Source organism: Miscanthus floridulus, chromosome 19, assembly GCF_019320115.1.
Source record: "Miscanthus floridulus cultivar M001 chromosome 19, ASM1932011v1, whole genome shotgun sequence".
In the NCBI taxonomy this organism is placed as follows: domain Eukaryota; kingdom Viridiplantae; phylum Streptophyta; class Magnoliopsida; order Poales; family Poaceae; genus Miscanthus; species Miscanthus floridulus.
The window spans coordinates 9,271,342-9,289,541 of NC_089598.1; the positions used below are offsets into that span (position 1 = coordinate 9,271,342).

Genomic DNA, 18,200 nt, shown 5'->3' on the forward strand with positions numbered 1-18,200 from the left:
GTCTTCGAACACCATGATCTCACCTGGTTGTGGATCGGGGTACCCCTCGCCCTCTGGTGCACGCCATCCTATGAGCTCCTTGTTGTGGAGTACCCCCATGGTGATGAGGTCTTCAATGGTCTGCTCGTTGCTTCTTGATTTCCACCACTCCTTCACCATGACTCCTGCTTTCTTCTGTGCATCGCTTTTCGCCATGACTCTGGCCTTGCTGATGAACGAGGAAATGGCGGAGGATTGATTGGTGGTAATTTCGGAGGTATTAGGGTTGGCGAGAGGAAGAAGATGGCTGCGGCTATGAATGGCAATGGGGTTTAGTAAAAAGTAACTTCTCTATCTTATACTATATTTAACCCAAGAGTTATGCCGTTTCGTCTGCCCGAGATTCTTGGGAGACGTGCGCACGCACCGCAGACGGTTGTTTTCCCAGCCTCGAGATCTATGTCAATATATGCACCTCTTCATTGCCAGTGTGGGAGGGCTGATAATCTACTACCTTGGGTATACCCCTAGGTAGACTGCCAACCATATTTCGTCGACACCGGTCAACATCAGAAAGCATCTAGAGCGTCTTTTTGCTAACCGAATGCGTCCGCTCGTTAGTGACCAGACTCGGGCCAGAGTCCGGTCCTCACTGTCTCACACGCGTGAGCTGCTGAGTTACTGACGCCAACGTACGTCAGCATGGCCCTGACGCACCCCTTGCGCGTCCGATCACAAGTTGCCGCTAGCGTCCGATCGCGAAGCCGAGCGCTGTCCTCTCTAGAACCACTGACCGAACGTGCCCCCTACAACCGGTCCAGCATCCGGTCACCTCTGTGCTATAGCCTGAAGGCTAGGGTTAGGTATCGGACGCGTAGGTCCACCCCATGGCCAGCGTCTGGTCCTTCCCCAACTCCTCATTTTCTTTTTCTAAGACCACAACCACTTCACTCTTGCTTCTATATTGCTAACCACAAAGTGTAGAACTTGTATGCACGTGTGTTAGCATTTTTTCAACCATTTTTCAAGGGTTAATGTTAGCACACTAGGTCCCTAATGTATATGCAAGAATCATGTCATCTAGTGACACTCAATGGTGTCTTGAGTGCAAAACAAAAATGGCTCCTAATAATATACCTTTGCCTTGAGCCCATTTTTGTTTTTCTATTTTTTCTTTTCCAAATGTGAAGCACTTGATCATCTTTTAGGCCACCTTCATCTCGATGACCATCATCTAACTCCACCACTTGGATTGTACCAACCTTGCTCAAATCATCACTCATGACAAAAGTTAGTTCTAGGTTTTATCAATTATCCAAAATCAAACTAGGGCTTTGAATATCTTCCTTTTTGGTAATTAATGACAACCTTTTCACAAATATATTCAATTAAATCTGTTTGGATTCATGTTGCTTGCCCAAGCATTTTACCATATGTAAAGGATATGGACAAGTTTTATAAACCCAAATTAGTAGCATTAGCTCCCCCTACATATGTGCTAAGAGTTTAGATTTGAAAGCTTGCACATATGCATGGATTGGAAGTGTGGGGAAGTAATGTCTACCAAATAATGCTAAGGTGTAAAGAATGGACCTTTGAAATGTGATACCAATCGGAGTTGCTATTTGAACACCATCCTTAGCACCATGGTTTGCTAGATACCACTTGGAAATTACATGAAAGCACAAACTAGATACCTTGTGAGATCAACATTATAAGCAAGGTTTGTGTACCACTTGTGAAACAAGCAATTCAAGTATCTAGTTATCCTACGCATGCTAGTTCTTCATTTCATCATTCAAACCTACAACTAGCATACACCACACAAGCATGTATCGGAGAGTAAAAACTTATGCCATGCAAGCAAACATATGTAATGCACGTCCAAATGCAACATATAAGTTTATGAGCTTGCTCTCCCCTACTTGTGTGCTTCAAATTTTAATTGATCCCTTTCTTTTAGCATATCTCTCCCTTTTGCACTTATCTTTGGTTTTCTCTCCTATCTTTGTGAATTTCTCTCCCCCTTTGTCATCGATGACCATAAAAGGTGAGCTCAAATTTTTAGATAGGTTGTGTGAAACCATTGTTAGTGAGGATCATTTTCCCAAATTTGATTCAATCTAGATTACTTGCGAAAGACATTTAACTCAGTTTGATCCAAGGACAAGCTTCTTCACACCTCCAAATAAGAGTTATCTTGTACCATGTTGAGTTAAACACTTTTAGCTCATTTTTTAGATCAAACACTAGGTTCATAAGCCCACAAACATGTCATATGCTATCACTAGATCATTTCAAACATAGAAGCAACAGTGGTACCATACAAGCATCAAATTCATTTGATTTTCATGAATGAGCCTAAGACATGATAGGAATGACTAGATGCGCTAAACAAGTCCTTAGCAAAGGATGAATGACATGTCAATCAATTTTACCTTGATTTGCTTAAAGGAGAGGCATGTCATATAAGTGGGGGTGCATCAACACATATTCTGAATTGAGAAATTCATTTGAGAAATCTAATATGTTCAATTCATTCCTTAGCTTGCAAAACCTCTTCTCATCAAGTGGTTTGATAAAGATATCGGCAAGTTGATCTTCGGTACCCATATTCTAAATTGAAGTCCCCTTTTTGTTGATGATCTCTTATGAAATGATGGCGGACATCTATATGCTTTGTTCTTAAGTGTTGAACTGGGTTGTTCGTGAGCTTCACGGCACTCTCATTACCACATAGCAATGACACTTGCTTGTACTTGATTCTAAGATAATTCAATGTAGCCTTCATCCAAAGTAGTTGTGCACAACAACTATCGGCGGCTATATATTCGGCTTCGACGGTTGAAAGTGCAACACTATTTTACTTCTTTGATGATGAAGAAACAAGTGATCTTCCCAATAGTTGAACATGTGCCTGAAGTGCTTCTTCTTTCAACCTTGCATCCCACATAATCCGAGTCAGAATAATCAACTAGCTCAAACTTTGCTCCTTTGGGATACCACAATCCAATATTTTGTGTATGCTTTAAGTACCTCCATATTCTCTTAGTTGCCTTCAAATAACTTTCTCTTGGTGAGGCTTAAAATCTAGCACACATGCATACACTAAACATCACATCCGGCCTTGATGTAGTCATATAGAGTAGGCTTCTAATCATAGACCAATACATCTTTTGATCTAACATATTTCCACTTGCATCACTATCCAAGCTTCCATTTGTCCTCATAGGTGTACTAATGGCCTTTGCATCTTCCATTTCAAACTTCTTGACCATGTCTTCGATGTACTTGCCTTGATTCACAAATGTACCATTCTTCATTTGCTTGATTTGGAGACCAAGAAAGTAACTAAACTCTTCAATCATGGACATCTCAAACTCATTTGCTATCATCTTCCCAAACTCTTCATAATACTCTTGATTTGTTGATCCCAATATAATGTCATCCACATAAATTTGCAACACAAACAAGTCTTTGCCAATCTTTTTGGTAAAAAGAGTTGTGTTAACCTTTCCCATCCCAAACCCTTTAGAGAGCAAGAAATCTCTCAATCTCTCATACCATGCTCTAGGTTCTTGTTTCAAACCATACAAAGCCTTCTTCAACTTGTATACATAGTTGGGCTTCTTGTCATCTTCAAAACTGGCAGGTTGCTTAATATAGACTTCTTCATTGATGTACCCATTGAGAAATGCACTCTTCACATCTATTTGATATAGCTTGATGTTGTGGGCACAAGCATAGGCTAACAAGACCCTAATTGCTTCCAATCTTGCAACCGAGGCATATGTTTCACCAAAGTCAAGACCTTCAACTTGAGTATAGCCTTGTGCTACTAATATTACTTTGTTCCTTACTACTATCCCATCTTGATCTTGTTTATTGTGAAAGACCCATTTGGTTCCAATCACATTGTGTTCCTTAGACCTCATAACTAGCTCCCATACTTGATTTCTCTTAAAGTTGTTTAGCTCTTCATGCATAGCATTGACCCAATCAACATTCTTTAAAGCTTCATCTATCTTCATTGGCTCGATGAATGACACAAATGAGAAATGCTCATAAAATGATGCCAATCTTGATCTTGTTTGTACACCTCTATAAATATCTCCAATTATAGTGTATAAGGGATGATCTCTTACAACATTGGTTGGTTGGAGCACTTGAACTTGATTGCTTACACTTGGTTGGCTATTTGGTTGAGATGATGAACTAGTCACTTATTGTTGATCTTGCACATAAGAATCATTTGTACTAGCTTGATCTTGATCTTGAGAACCACTAGTTTACACATTTGAGTTAGAGAGTACTTGATCTTAGTCATCTTCAACTTCAATCACTTCTCTAGGCCTTATGTCACCAATATCCATCTTCATTGCATTTATCAATTGAGTGCCTCTCACATCATCTAGATTCTCATCTTCCTCTTGGGAACCATTGGTTTCATTAAATTCCATATTATGAACCTACTCAAGAGTACCATTAGCCAAATTCCAAACTCTATAAGCCTTGCTAGTAGTGGAGTAACCAAGCAAGAAGCATTCATCATATTTCTTCTCAAATTTGCTCAATCTAGTGCCTTTCTTCAAGATATAACATTTGCAACCAAAGACCCGAAAGTATGCAATATTTGGTTTTCTACCATTCAAGATCTCATATGGTGTCTTCTCCAACAATTGATGGCAATAGAGACGGTTGCTATAGTAGTAAACCATGTTGATTGCTTCGGCCCAAAATGAATAACTAACATTGTACTCACTTAGCATTGATCTTGCCATGTCAATCAAGGTTCTATTTTTCCTTTCAACTAGCCCATTAGATTGTAGAGTGTACTTGGCCAAGAATTGATGCCTAATCCCAAATTCATTATAAAGTTCATCAATTCTTGTATTCTTGAACTCACTTTCATTGTCACTTCTTACTTTCTTGATTGTGGTTTCAAACTCATTGTGAACTCTCTTGATGAAAGACTTGAATGTAGCAAACATATCACTCTTGTCAACAAGAAAGACTACCCATGTATATCTAGTGAAATCATCCATAGTCACAAACCCATATTTGTTTCCACCAATACTAGTGTATGTTGTTGGCCCAAACAAATCCATGTGAAATAACTCAAATGCCTTAGATGTGCTCATGATGCTCTTCTTAGAATGAGTGTTTCTAACTTGATTTTCGGCTTGACACGCACTACATAGCTTATCCTTCTCAAATGTGACATCCTTCAAGTCTCTAACTAAGTCATGCTTCACTAACTTGTTCAATTGTTTCATTCCAACATGACCAAGCCTTCTATGCCATAACCAACATATGCTAGATTTGGTGAACAAACATGTTGACAATTGGGTTTCTCTAGCATTGAAATCAACCAAGTATAGATTCTCATATCTAAAGCCTTTCAAAATCAAGTTAGAGCTATCTACACTTATGATCTCTACATTATCCACACCAAATATACACTTGAAACCAAGATCACAAAGTTGAGCTATCGATAATAGGTTAAAGTGCAAGCTCTCTACTAGTAGCACATTGGAAATACTCAAATAATTGGATATTGCAATCTTACCAAGCCCCTTGACCTTGCCTTTGCCATTGCCACCAAATGTGATACTTTGAATACCATCACTATCATTTGACTTAATCGAATTGAACATTTTTGAATCACCGATCATGTGTTGTGTGCACCCACTATCAAGCACCCAATGCCTTTCTCTGGCTTTATAATTGACCTACAAAAGAAGATCAATTCTTTTAGGTATCTAAACTTGCTTAGGTCCTTTAAGGTTAGTCACTAAGCTCTTTGGTACCCAAATGACCTTCTTCTTTGGGCCCAACAAGGATGTACCAACAAACTTAGCCTTTATACCATTGACACTCTTAGTAAGCAAATAATAAGAATCAAACTTAATTAAGGATACATTAGCATGTGATTTCTTGTTCTTGCATTCTTGCTCTTTGTAACCAACTTGCTTGCATCTAGTGCAAAAACGATCATTGTTCTTCACAAAATAAATCTTGTGAGGAGCAAAGGTCGCCTTGCCTTTCTTAAGGGTATAGCCCAATCCATCTTTGTAGAGAGATACTCTTTGGCTACCCAAACACATAAGTAAGCGTTCCTCACCACCATAGACCTTGCCTAAGGCGTGAGTGAGCTCATTGACCTATTTAAGGGTCTCATTCTCAACCATTAGTGAGGTATCACAAGTGAAACCATCACTAGTAGATGGGGTGGAAGTGAAAGTGCTACAAGAAGGGTTAGTGAAAGCAACAATAATAGGCTCGAAAGATTCATTAATCAAATCACATGTAGAGCCCTTGTCACAAGTCACAATTGCTTCCTTCTTCTTGGCTTGCTCGAGAAGAGAGGAGTGAGCTTTTTCAAGCTTAGTGTGAGCAATGCCAAGCTCCTCATGGTCTACCTTTAGACTCTCATGAGAGGCTTGGAGCTCCTCAAAGGATCGCTCAAGAGATTTTACTTTCTTGCACAATTCTTTGCACTCCGCTCTCTTCATCTCAAAGTAAGTGTTGACTTGCTCCAACATGTCCATGAGCTCCTCCTTGGTGTACCCCTCCTCATCATCACTCCTACAATCATCACTTTCACATTCATCATTACTTTCATCATATTGTACTGTCAGAGATATGGGCCAGGGGTACCTGCACCGCCCGTATATTTGATCATCACCAAGCTACCGGCCCAACAGCTGTCAAGGGTAAGGCCCGCAAGGGCTAACGTGGTCGACCAACATGGAGATCAAGGCAAACCGAGACAAGCGTATCTAGATGATAGCTAGGATCAATCTGTTGTAACAAACTAGGAACACAATCTGTTAGCCCGACCGTCCTCTCTGTAACCCTACCTCTCCTGCCTATATAAAGGAGGGTAGGGACCTTAGGTTCGGGATCCAATCTTCCACCAATTCTATCTACCTCGTAGCTAGGAGCAACAACCCGTGTAATTGAGCATACGAATACAAGAGCAGCCGTACCATTGGAGTAGGGATTAGCCTGAGAACTTCAAATGGAGGATCAGAAATCCTCCATTTGTTGACAGGAGGGCCTTCTTCAACACCTTTGGCATGAGGGCCTTCACCAACATCTTCGGCGTCGATAACGACTCGCCTTCACCAACACTTTGGCATGAGGGCTTCGCTAACATGTTCGGCGTATCCACCAACACTTCGGCGCAAGGGGCTTCCCTATCATCTTTGGCTAGTACAATGGCTCAAGAGCCTTTGTCAATACATTTGGCATCAACATTTACGACAACTAGCCTTCATCATCGAGTTTGAGGGGCTACATCAACTCATTTGGCACTAAGGACTACTTCACCTTCCTCGACCACTTCAGCTCGAGGGGCTCATCAATGACTTCGAAAGATCTGCATGCCAAAAAGGTCCCAAAGATGATCTATGCAAAGAGAAAGTCCTAGAGGCAAAGATCTACATGAAGCTAACAATCCATGTCATAGAAGCAGCCGAGGAAGCCCAAGGCCAAATATGAAGATACTAGGGAGATTGGCATAGAGGCACTTGGAGTAAGTAGCTTCCTGAGTTACCACTTGTATAGACTAGAGTCATGTTCGTGCTCTTTTCTCCATGCCTCGTCTAGTATGAGCATCTATTAGGTCATGTTGTACCTTTCATAACCCAACAGCTAAGGGGCTACTGTTGGGGGATCCCATGAGGTATATGGTCCAAATCTCCCCAAGAATAGGCCCAACTAGCAGCTAGAGTAGTGTCATGCGAAATCCAACCCCACCAAGAGGCCACTTGTAAGTAGCTATATAAGTGGCCATGGGCATGAGGGCAAGGACGTCACCTTCCACTCATTTTCACTTGTTCAAAACACTAATGTGTTCCTCTCCATCGTCAAGCTCTCTCCCCCCTCTCATTTTGTTGCATGCGATTTAGCAGATAACTCATCATGTAACATAGCAAGCAGAGCTTGAAGTACAACCGCAATAGAGTCTACCCAATAGCGAACATTGGGTGGCTGCATGCTAGTCCTGGTGAAATCAAGCTCTGGTGTGAAACGTTCCACAAACTAGTCGACTCTCAGTCAAAGTGGTGATCCCGAAGCAGCCAGTTTAGCTCACGGTGTAGTAGCGCAAAACTATCTTTGAGGTTGTGCACCTGTCTTAGTAGCTCAAAGTTACCCACCCATAACCAACCTTGCAATTTCTTATAAATCTTTCTGATGACATGGAGTAAATCCCAAACATCTTCAAAACAAAATAATTGAATGATATAGTAAGAGGACCTGGAGTATCTTTGCGGTGCAGATTTGATGTGTTTGAGGCCGCTGAAGCCTCTTATTAGAACAAACCGATCAAGTGTGTCATCATCTTGGGTGTCATAGTCAGAAACCCTCTTTGGTGTCTCTGGATCCTTCTCATCCTGTGCTTGTAACAGTAACCTCTGGTCATACACACAATCTTCTTCGTCCTCTTTAACCTGGTCTTCCTAGACATCCTCTTGCTCCTCTCCATCCTCTTCAGAGTCATCGAATGCAGACGGCATCCAATTGTTCTTGGAGCAGAACATCATCTCGGTAGTTTATCTCTTCCTCATCAACAGCCCTGATCCTCTCTAGCATATATTGTACATGAGTCAAGATCTTCGTAGTTGACCAGACAAGGAACAACTGCAACTCAACCATTGAGAAATTTGAGTGTTGTTGTGCTAGCATCAGCATAGTAATGAATGATGGGTGGCTAGAGACTAGTCCTGTCCACAACCAGCTGTGATAACAATGCATGGAGTGATTGAATCATATCTTTGTCTAAATAGTGCTCTTGGAACGACCTAGAGAGGCAACTTAATCGGGTGTTGAGTTGTCCAAATGTTCTCGGCAGCCGTGCTGCTTGCAGCAGATGCTTGAAATTGCCTATCCAATACCACCTCTCCTCTTCCCATGACATCCTGATCCCATCCAATAGATCCATGTTATGTACAAAGCAGAACGATACAACGATGTACTCGGAACTCTGAGCATACTTGAGTGGATATGATCTGATGTGACGAATATCCTCCAAACCTCTTATGGCAATTGGTCCTCTTCACCGCCCTCTTCCCCATCCTCCGACTCGAGGTGCTCTGGCACGATGACCGGGCCCTCCCTTTCCCCATCCTCTGCGACAACGACTAGGGCGTCCGTGGGCTCAGCACCAACAATCGTCGGTGGGTCCGTGGGCTCTGGATCGGGGAAGCCCTAAAACTCAATCGCGAAGGCGTTGAACCCTAACGGGTTATCGGCGGCGGCGTGGTGGCTGTGGTCCTGCTAGCCGTCGTCCGCTGGCTCGAGGTGCCAGGTGCCCACCATGGGTGCTGGGTGCGGTGGCAACACGGGGAAGCTGTCGGGCAGAGACGGCAAGGGCATGTCAACGTTGTCATCGGCGACCTCCTGCTCGCCATCGAGGAGGCGCGGCGATGTGATCCCGCCATCTCCGGGCAACGAGGGTAAGCAATTATTAACATCTAATACAACAACATTAGCCAGCAATTATTAACATCTTTGACAGTTGAGCATTATCATGCATCCCAGTACTGTTAAGAGATCATCATAAGCTTTAGCAATTTTTACTTATCAGTAAAGATGAAACGGACAACAAAGAAATGGCTTGGACATCCTTGCACGAATTGTATAAAGTACAAAAAAGAACAAATGCAACCAATAATATATGTGTTATTTCACCATTTGCAGCATCATATTTAAATGGCCGGAACAGTAATGTGCTTGTACAATACAACATTCTGAGTTACAACATACAACAGCACATGTTGATCACTGGCACCCCAAAGGACCTTCAAAATGAGATCAAAATTTAAGGGACTGCCAACACCGACCTAGCCAAAGCCTCAATCAACATGATCATCTACTACAGCCTGATTGTTCGAGAACAATGGTTCCCTTTTCTTGGGGAAACCAGGGGGTTCCATACCTGGGCCCCGGTACTTGATCTCTGGAGTACCCCTAAGACCAGGCTCAGCCGAAGCAGGTCGGTATTGGATTCCAGATGCCCCCGCATATCTAGTAGGGGACACATACCTTCTTGGAGCACTCCTCAGTGCCCCACCCCGCAGATCCACAGCCCTAGTAGCATCAGAATAACCTCGGTCAGTAGTTCTTGCAGTGGCATCCACATAGCTTCTATCGCTGGCTCTTGATGTTCCATCTACATAGCCCCGATCACTACTTCTTGCTGCACTGTCTGCAAAGGCTCGGTCACTAGTTGGATGATTCAGAAGGCTCCCCGTTGGTGCTGTTACAGAGGTGTTAAATGTCTCCTCTGGTGTCCATCCCAGAGAATCCTTCTTTTTCACATATACTTGCCAAATGCCAATCAAGAATAGGAGGAAAAGCAGGGCCGGTCCACTCCATACCACAGCATTGCTCTCTGGCTTGTACACCGGGAAGTTGGACCTATAGATGGCAATGTGGCCATCCCCAAGACCCAAGATCACCAGCTTCTCCCGGTCTGCCGCAATAACAGGCTTCCCAGCTGGCTCGGCGGGCAGCACGCCACCAGAACCCGCAAACACAGATTTGATGTCCTTGATGGTTGTGGCAAACAGGGGCCGAGGCGCACCGACTCTCCCATAATACTGAGACGAGGTGTTGAAGACAAGGATTTTATCATGGCTCGCAACCAAAAGGTACCCCTTGATCGTCTGTATGGCAACAGGGTTGTCAATCTCAGATTTCTTGACGGCACGTACCCGGCATTTGAGGCTGGAAACATCACCAAGCAGCAGGACATGCACGAGATCACCAGCTTCAGTGAAGCCATAGGCCTTGAATCGCTCAGAGGGGTCGAAAGAGTAGGCCTTAACGCTGGTGCCATTGAGTGCTTCAGCAAGGCCCTCGCAGGACGTCTCCCGGACGGACATGGAGCGGAGGTCGAGGGAGGCAGCTCCGGCCTCGGTGAGGAAGAGGAGGCGCTGCTTGACAAAGGCGAGAGGCGTGGACGAGGCGATGGCGGTGCCGTAGAGCGTGCCGTTCTCGGTGAAGACGCGGATGCGGCCGCCGGCGTCGCAGGAGAGCACGTAGCGCGCGCGTCCGGCGTGGTGGGCCTCGAGGTGGACGACGGGGGAGGCGTCGAGGCCGCGGACGAGGAGGCGGGAGGAGGCGGCGGCGAGGGTGAGCCAGTCGTCGCCGTGCGGGGACGACTCGATGAGGCGGTGCGCGGCGATGGAGCCGTCGGCGTGGCCCGTGAAGAGGAGGCAGTCGGTGCGGCGCGGCGAGAGGTAGGCGAGGAGCGCGGTGACGCGGGACTTGCCGCCTCCTCCGGCGGCGGCCTCGAGCTCGAGCAGCGCGTCGCCCGCGGCGGAGAAGACGAAGACGCGGCCCCGGGAGTCCCCGACGGCGAAGTACTTGGTGCGCCCGTCGGCGTCCTCGTACGGCAGCGCGGCCGCCGCCGCGGCGTACGCGCCCTCCCCGAGCCGCGCGGCCGCCGCGAAGTGGAAGCGTTCGGACCAGACGGGGCGGCGCTTGGTGACCGCCACGCCCTGCGGGGAGCGCCGGTCCCCGACGGCCGCCGCCGGGGCGGCCGGCGGCGGGGGATCCGGGTCCGCGGATCTGGCGAGCGCGGACTCGAGCGCGTGGACGGACCTCGCGAGCGACTCCGCCAGCTCCTCCAGCCTCGCGAGCTGCGCCGCGTGCCGCTCCAACAGCGCGGCCTCGGCCGCCCCCGCCACCGGCGCCGCGGCCGGCACCGGCGCTTCCTCCGACGCGGCGGCGAGCGGGAGGAGGAGGAGGAGGGCGGCGACGCGGTGGGGCATGGCTGTCAGTGGCGGTGAGCGGGGAGCCGAGTAGGGTTTTATTTGAGTAGCTGGAGGCTGGATTGAGGGATCTGGGTGAGCTGGGGGAAAGTGGCAGGGAACGGGGGGTGCGGCGGGGGGCCACCTGTCAGCGAGGTGGTACGCACCGGCGGCTATGCATCGCGTCGCGCGTGCGGCGTGCTGGAACTGGAACTGGAACTGGAAGAAGGGCGTTGACTGTCAGCTTGTGTGGGGGCAGGATGTCAGTGGGGCGAGTGTAAGTAGTTTTTCAGATATCGGCCATTCACATTCATTCAGCCCTGCATGAACTTCATACTGGAAAAATGGCACAGACCAGCTTTCTTTTATCACATTTGTTTACGTACACATCTTGGTTTGGAACGACAAAACTTTACACAAAAAAGAAAAAAAGATGATCCCTGCCCTGCTCCATTACCTTGCTTATTGCATGTTGGATGCTGTGGAAACACGGAATGACAGACATAGGTTAAGCATATAGTATTGCTAACTTGCGCGCCATAAGCATAGAGTATGTAGTGTAGGTAAATAGGTCATGCATCACTGATTTATTTAGACAGCAAGGATGTTCCAATTTTGTTGCACATGGCTCTGAAACCTGAACCACAAGATCGGTAAGTAATTCAGTGCCGTACAACACCTGTTGAGCTAATCCAGACTCTGAACTTGTCACCAAGCAACAACTGGTAGATAAGAAACACACAGCATATGAGCACAAGCATCTGAAACTGAAATTGAACGCTGCAGGTGTCCCCAAACAACGCAACCTGAAACTGACCACTGCAGGTGTCCCCAAACTAAAACGCCACCTTCTTGGAAGACATAGCACAAGTTGCTCAAGCCATGGCCAGGATTCAGGACAGTGTGCCTAACAAACTAAAAGAAGAGGACATATCCTAAACTTTTGAGAAGATGCTGATTTGACAGAGATATATCCAATTTGTTTTCTCAAGAGTTTACAGCCTTAATTTAAACGATGATGAGTATCCATGGAGACGAACAGTTACATGTATGGCATCAGAAGCGATATAACAAGACAAGATTTATTGGCGTCGTATAGGATGACTATATACGCAACTATGGGTCATGGTGTTTTCATGGCCTAGAAAGTGGATGCTGAATCCTCCCCCAGCAGCTGCTTCACTTTGGTGATGTAATCATGTAATCGGTCATGGCTTACTCCTTTGATTTCCCTGTTCAGACAAACATTGCAAGGATGCATAATGGTCAACTGGGAGTATGTTCAGAGAAAGATTGTGCATTTGGAACAAACCTTCAACAGCCTTCCAAGCATCCCATTAACCCATTTGGTTCTCATTTTCAGGCTGAAAATGCCAGGACGCCCTGACAGATACAGAACAGGAAGGTTCAGCATGACGAATGTTAGTGGTCGATAAGCAAATTCATCTTGCTTCAGAAAGCTTTGTAATACAGATGCGTGCTTTGATGTTCATAACACTCATAGAAGTAGGTAGTAGCCCTTTTCTCCTCGAAAAAAAAAACGCTAACCCGAATCTGACGACCCGATTTTTTTTTTAAAAAAAAGTAGAGTATGTCAATGTTCAATAATAAACAATGCAATGCAATCATCAGAAGATCTGCAGTTCATACAGTGATGTTTCGTAATGTAACCTGCTTGTGGGGATGGGATTTTTTTCTCAAAAATATTTATGAATTTTCTGCTATGCATGCATTAAACAAATACATATTTAATACATGTACGATGGTTACGACAATTTCATTAGTGAACTGCATTCATCTGCTTCTTCGTCGGAGAGAAGCAATGACAATTTCTCAATAAAAATACGGTAAAACAGGCGTCCGTCCTTCCGGATGGACCGTTCCATGCACCCACGTTTTTTTAATCCACGAGCTATCGGGTTGATTTGTTTTAAGCGTCCGGACGGACTGCTTTGCGCGCCGCACCCCGCGCATATCGGTGCTCCAGGCTACACCGGCTGCTCAGTGGACCCAGTTATATTTTAATCTATGGACGCAACATAAAACAAATATGTGCATGTACATGTATGTACGGAGGCCTTATCAGAAGTTCAGAACGTGAATACGTGACATGCATTATACCAGCTCCTGCCCGCCCGTTGTCGCCGCGCGCTGCTGCTGCGCTTGCGCATGCACGTGGGGGCCGCCGCGCCCACTTCGCTTCCCGCACGCATGCGGGGATCGCTGCACCCGACGGGACCACCTCCGTCTACGCCCACTTCCTGCGCCTGGTCGTGCAACACTTGCAACACAAAAGCATTTGCTACGTCCGAAACAAATAAAACATTTACAAAGATACGCTTGCAACATATGTGTGGCCGCTACAACATATGCAACATATAGATAAAACACTTGCAATATACGTTTAAAACAACTAAAACATTTGAAACATACAATGGCAACATACGTATATAGCCAGTGCAACATATGCAACATCTGGATAAAACACTTGCAACATACGTTTGAAACTGCCGAAACATTTGAAACATACGCTAGCAACATACTTGTATAGTCATTGTAGCATATACAATATCCAGATGAAACACATGCAACACTCAGGTGAAAACATACATCTGAAACGCATAAAACATATGGAGCTAGATGCCGTGGATTGACGAAAAAAATTGGGCCAACACTCAGCTACCGTGCAGATGTGGGCCCGCGCTCCTCTCACAAACATGCAAGTGGCTTGGCCAGTCCTACAACTAGCTAAGCGCCTAAGCCGGTCGGCCAAAGCAACAACGTGGTAGGGGAAAATAGGCCTGGCAAGGGCAGGCACGGCAGAGAGGACTGCAACCCTAGGCGCGTGCGGCTAGGGGCCTGGCGATGGACCCGAACGAGTGCCGCACGTGCTCCTAGGGTGAGGACCCCGCTGTAACAACGCACCCCCTTTTTTATTGGTTGTAACGCGCGCAAGGTGGGTCCGTCCGTCCGTCCTCAACCAAGATTTACCGTTTGAGAAATATATGTATGGCAAAGGTAGTTACCGAGATGTTGTATTTGATCAAAGTCACAACCAAACGAAGTAGTAAGGCTGTCTCCAACAGGAGACCTATTGTTGAACACAAACCCAAAATGGGTTTCCAACACAATAGCTATAGCCTCCAACAGAGTACTTATATGGAAGACCCATTTTGGGTGTTAGAAGAGGCATAACCCAAATCTGAGTATCATCTCTCCTGGAGACCCATTTACAGAAAGGGTTGTCTTTTTGGTCTTGTTGTCGGAGAAGACCAGAAATAGGTATTGAACCCTTTGTCAGTAGCGCTACCCAAAGGACGAATAGATCTTGTATTTTGGGTGTCTTGTATTTTGGATCGCGGTTGTTGAAGACGGTCTAAGAGCCGTTTAGAAGATCAATTTGTGGGCGTTGCTGCAAAACTGATCATGCAAAGGCGCTTCTATGGCCTCACATTCTGATCATGACGCCGTGGCTTAACAAGGATCTTGTTTGATTTGCACACAGTAAATGAGGAGTGATTCTGTTTATGTGTGTGTTATATCACTGGACAAGAGTAGCAAGCAGAGAGAGAGAGACTCCCACAGCATAACATAGGCCGTATATATAAATGAAGTGAAATAAAAACAGAGCTGGTCAAGTTCCTTAACAAATGGGTACATTCTCACAGGTCACTGATCATCACTGGAAGGGGCCTCTCCAAAACGAACAAGACTGATAAGGGACAACATATATTTAACTTTCCCTTGTTGCACCCTGCAGCCTTGGTTCGTCGACCAATGCTTCAGAAGTCAGAATACACAAGCATGTCTTCCATTCTCACTCACATCCCACAAGGAATAGCGAGCAAATCGAATTCTGGACGCCTGGCGAGTTTCTGTCTATTCTACATTTCTACCTCTACCCTAATCTATCAAAACTTATCCCAACCCCTTCACAGTACTGAGGGTATGCAGCCTCAACAGACCAATAGACCATGCAAGCTCTCAAGAGTCAAGACTGTCGGGCCTGTTCGGCTGCAGCCACCTGCAGCTGCTGGAGCAGTATTTTTGTGAGAGAGCCTGCAGCAGCAACAGCCGCTTTTTACCACAGATGAGGGGGTCTGATGCACCTCATTTCACCAGCTGCGTTGTCATGCCTCCACAGGACTGCTCCTGGCGACTTCTTGGTCTCCTTGCCTCCCTGTCGGTCTGCCTTGCCGAGTGCGAGGCCTACCTCGACTCTGCCCATTCGCCTGAGCTAAACGCTGCTTCCATAGAATTCTCCTGCGGAGATGCTCATCTCTTTCTACTGCCCGTACAACGGCTTTTGTGAGCCTCGACTCGACTATTTCCCACGACACAAGATTCTCTAGAATCGCAGAAACATAATCAGCCCTTCGATCCTGTAAGAATGAAATGGAAGCTAAACATGTCAGAGAAAATGTGCTATTTAACTGCTGGCAAACTACAAGGATCATTCTCCATCTAACCTCATAATCCAGGTAATATGCATGCTGTTCCCAGAGGTGAAGAGTATTGTTAGTAAAGATGCATTTTTAGGAAAAAGGAAAGGAAAAATACATTTGCGAAAACTGTACCTCCCAAACATCAATCGCAAGGAGTGGCTGCCAAAGAAATAGATTCATGAGACTCCTGTGGATACATGAACTCATGGTGATATAAGGGGGGAAAAGTTGTGGAGTTGATACTCACAGAGTGGCCCCAGACAAGAGGGTTGATGGCATTTGGAGTCTTTGAGATGACCAGCCTACCATAATTGTCTGATGGGATTGGGCTTCTTGATTTCACATAAGGCAAACCGCTTCCTTTGTCTACAAGCAGTTAAAGAAAAGATTTATGTTCATCTGACCATCATGTGCAAGTTACATATTAGAAGAGTGAAGGTAAGAAGCATGGTCGTCAGCATCACTTACAGGAAAGCCAAACCCATCCAGAACCAAACTGAGTTAGTGCAGCATCCATGAATTGGCGGATCATACCCTCATAGGAGCCAAAGTCTCTATTAATAAACTTCAGAAGCCGTTCTGGTGGCTTGCCCCCACCGCCAGGTTTCATGGATCGCCAATAGAAATCATGGTTCCACACCTAAATACATGGCCTAGAATTAGCCACTTGAAGCATACACAAGTAACCACAGATGCCCCGCACACAATGGCCAATGGTACCTGTGCAGCATGGAAGAAGGGGGGATGGGGCTCCTCCCTGCCCTCATTGAAGGAGGCGAGCATCATCTGCCCCAGTGACATGCCTTCCCACTCACTACCACCGATCATGCCATTGAGCTGGTCCACGTGAATCTGCTGATGAACTCCCCAGTGCTGCTCCACCGTCTCCTTGCTTATGTATGGCTCCAGAGCATCCTACATTACCATCCTGTCTATCTGTCATTCCATTCGCTACTAATCTTAGCAAATCAGTGCTGAGTACATACCAAAGGATAAGGAAGTGGCTGCTGCTTTATCCACTCAAAATCCTCAGGCAGCGAAGAATCCAGTTCATCTTCGGTATCAACATCAGCGTCAATGGCATCATCAGCTGCAGCTTCAAGGTCTGCTTCGTCGTCAGTAGCATCACCATCGACACTGTCATCCTCGGTCACCACATCCACCTCATTGGCGCAATGAAATTTTGGGCAATTCCGTCCCCTCATCCTCTGTCCCTGACCAAAAGCATTCGCTGTATCACATCAAACTCAGCCTTGAAATCAAGTCGGAGAGGCCTCCTTGACAAAAGAAAAATGGTACAACTGACATGAAGATAGTGCTTCAGGTCCTTATTTTTACAGCTAAAGATGGCCGTACTCTTCTGAGATTTTTAAGAAAAAATGTAAAAAGACGTTGTAGATAACCTACTGGCTACTGCTTGGTATTGGAGATGGTTCAACAAGAGGTCAAAACATGACCTGTTATTGCACTAGAAAATAATCTCAAAAATAAAGTAAATGTTGTTGGCTCGTTGCACAGACGAACACAAGAACCACTTCCCAGTTCCCAGTGTCAACCGGGCCAATAACCGACCACAGGCTACATACAGCTCATAATAGCGCACAGATAACCAAACAAAGACAAGAATACCTCCCAATTCGAGCTACCAACTAATGAATGGCAAGGGGAGGAAGGAGGGACGGGGGAAAATACTCACCTCGGTGCCTCCTCTCCGCAGGATGACGAGACGGCGGCCAAGCCGCCGGGAGTCGCCGGCGGCGCGCAGGGAGCAGGATGCGACGCTGGAGGAGGCGACGAGACCGAGAGAGATGCCGCCCCCCACTGCCACTGCCACCAGCGCGGTGGACGCCATGGACGCGCTGCGCTTGGGGGACGGACGGGGAAGCCTTCCCTACTTCGGTTGCGAGCGAGGCAAGACGAGAAGTGGCGGACGGAGGGGATAAGCGCGGCCGCGGAGGGGATTGCCTTGTGGGCTCAAACGGACCGGGGATTTGGGCCCCACTTTAGTTTC

General features: G+C 46.1%; 2 protein-coding genes across 3 annotated transcripts; both read right to left on the minus strand.

Annotated features, from left to right (window-relative positions):
- Window positions 1-9,649: 9,649 nt before the first annotated feature.
- LOC136527865 (uncharacterized membrane protein At1g75140-like) lies at window positions 9,650-11,836 on the minus strand. The gene has a single exon (XM_066520719.1). It carries the CDS (start codon window positions 11,763-11,765, stop codon window positions 9,843-9,845), a length of 1,923 nt encoding a protein of 640 aa, XP_066376816.1. The 5' UTR covers window positions 11,766-11,836; the 3' UTR covers window positions 9,650-9,842.
- A 3,511-nt stretch (window positions 11,837-15,347) lies between these two features.
- Window positions 15,348-18,099, minus strand: LOC136529192 (superoxide dismutase [Fe] 1, chloroplastic-like). Of its 2 annotated transcripts, none has more exons than XM_066522287.1 (8): window positions 17,886-18,099; window positions 17,176-17,397; window positions 16,910-17,104; window positions 16,658-16,829; window positions 16,437-16,555; window positions 16,322-16,348; window positions 16,214-16,237; window positions 15,348-16,126 (listed from the first exon to the last, which is right to left on the minus strand). In XM_066522287.1, the coding sequence occupies exons 1-8, from the start codon at window positions 18,039-18,041 to the stop codon at window positions 15,875-15,877; spliced, it is 1,167 nt and encodes a 388-aa protein (XP_066378384.1). In that variant the 5' UTR covers window positions 18,042-18,099; the 3' UTR covers window positions 15,348-15,874. The 2 variants fall into 2 exon arrangements, with proteins under 2 accessions (XP_066378384.1, XP_066378383.1); XM_066522286.1 differs by having other exon boundaries at window positions 17,176-17,403.
- Window positions 18,100-18,200: the final 101 nt, after the last annotated feature.

Coding starts and splice junctions, on each gene's coding strand:
- LOC136529192 (XM_066522286.1), bottom strand. CDS start 18,041: ATGGCGTCCACCGCGCTGGTGGCAGTGGCAGTGGGGGGCGGCATCTCT. Junction 17,404..17,885: donor TGCGGAGAGGAGGCACCGAG/GTGAGTATTTTC, acceptor GCTTTTGGTCAG/GGACAGAGGATGAGGGGACG. Junction 16,238..16,321: donor TTGCGATTGATGTTTGGGAG/GTACAGTTTTCG, acceptor CTCTGGGAACAG/CATGCATATTACCTGGATTA.
- LOC136527865 (XM_066520719.1), bottom strand. CDS start 11,765: ATGCCCCACCGCGTCGCCGCCCTCCTCCTCCTCCTCCCGCTCGCCGCC.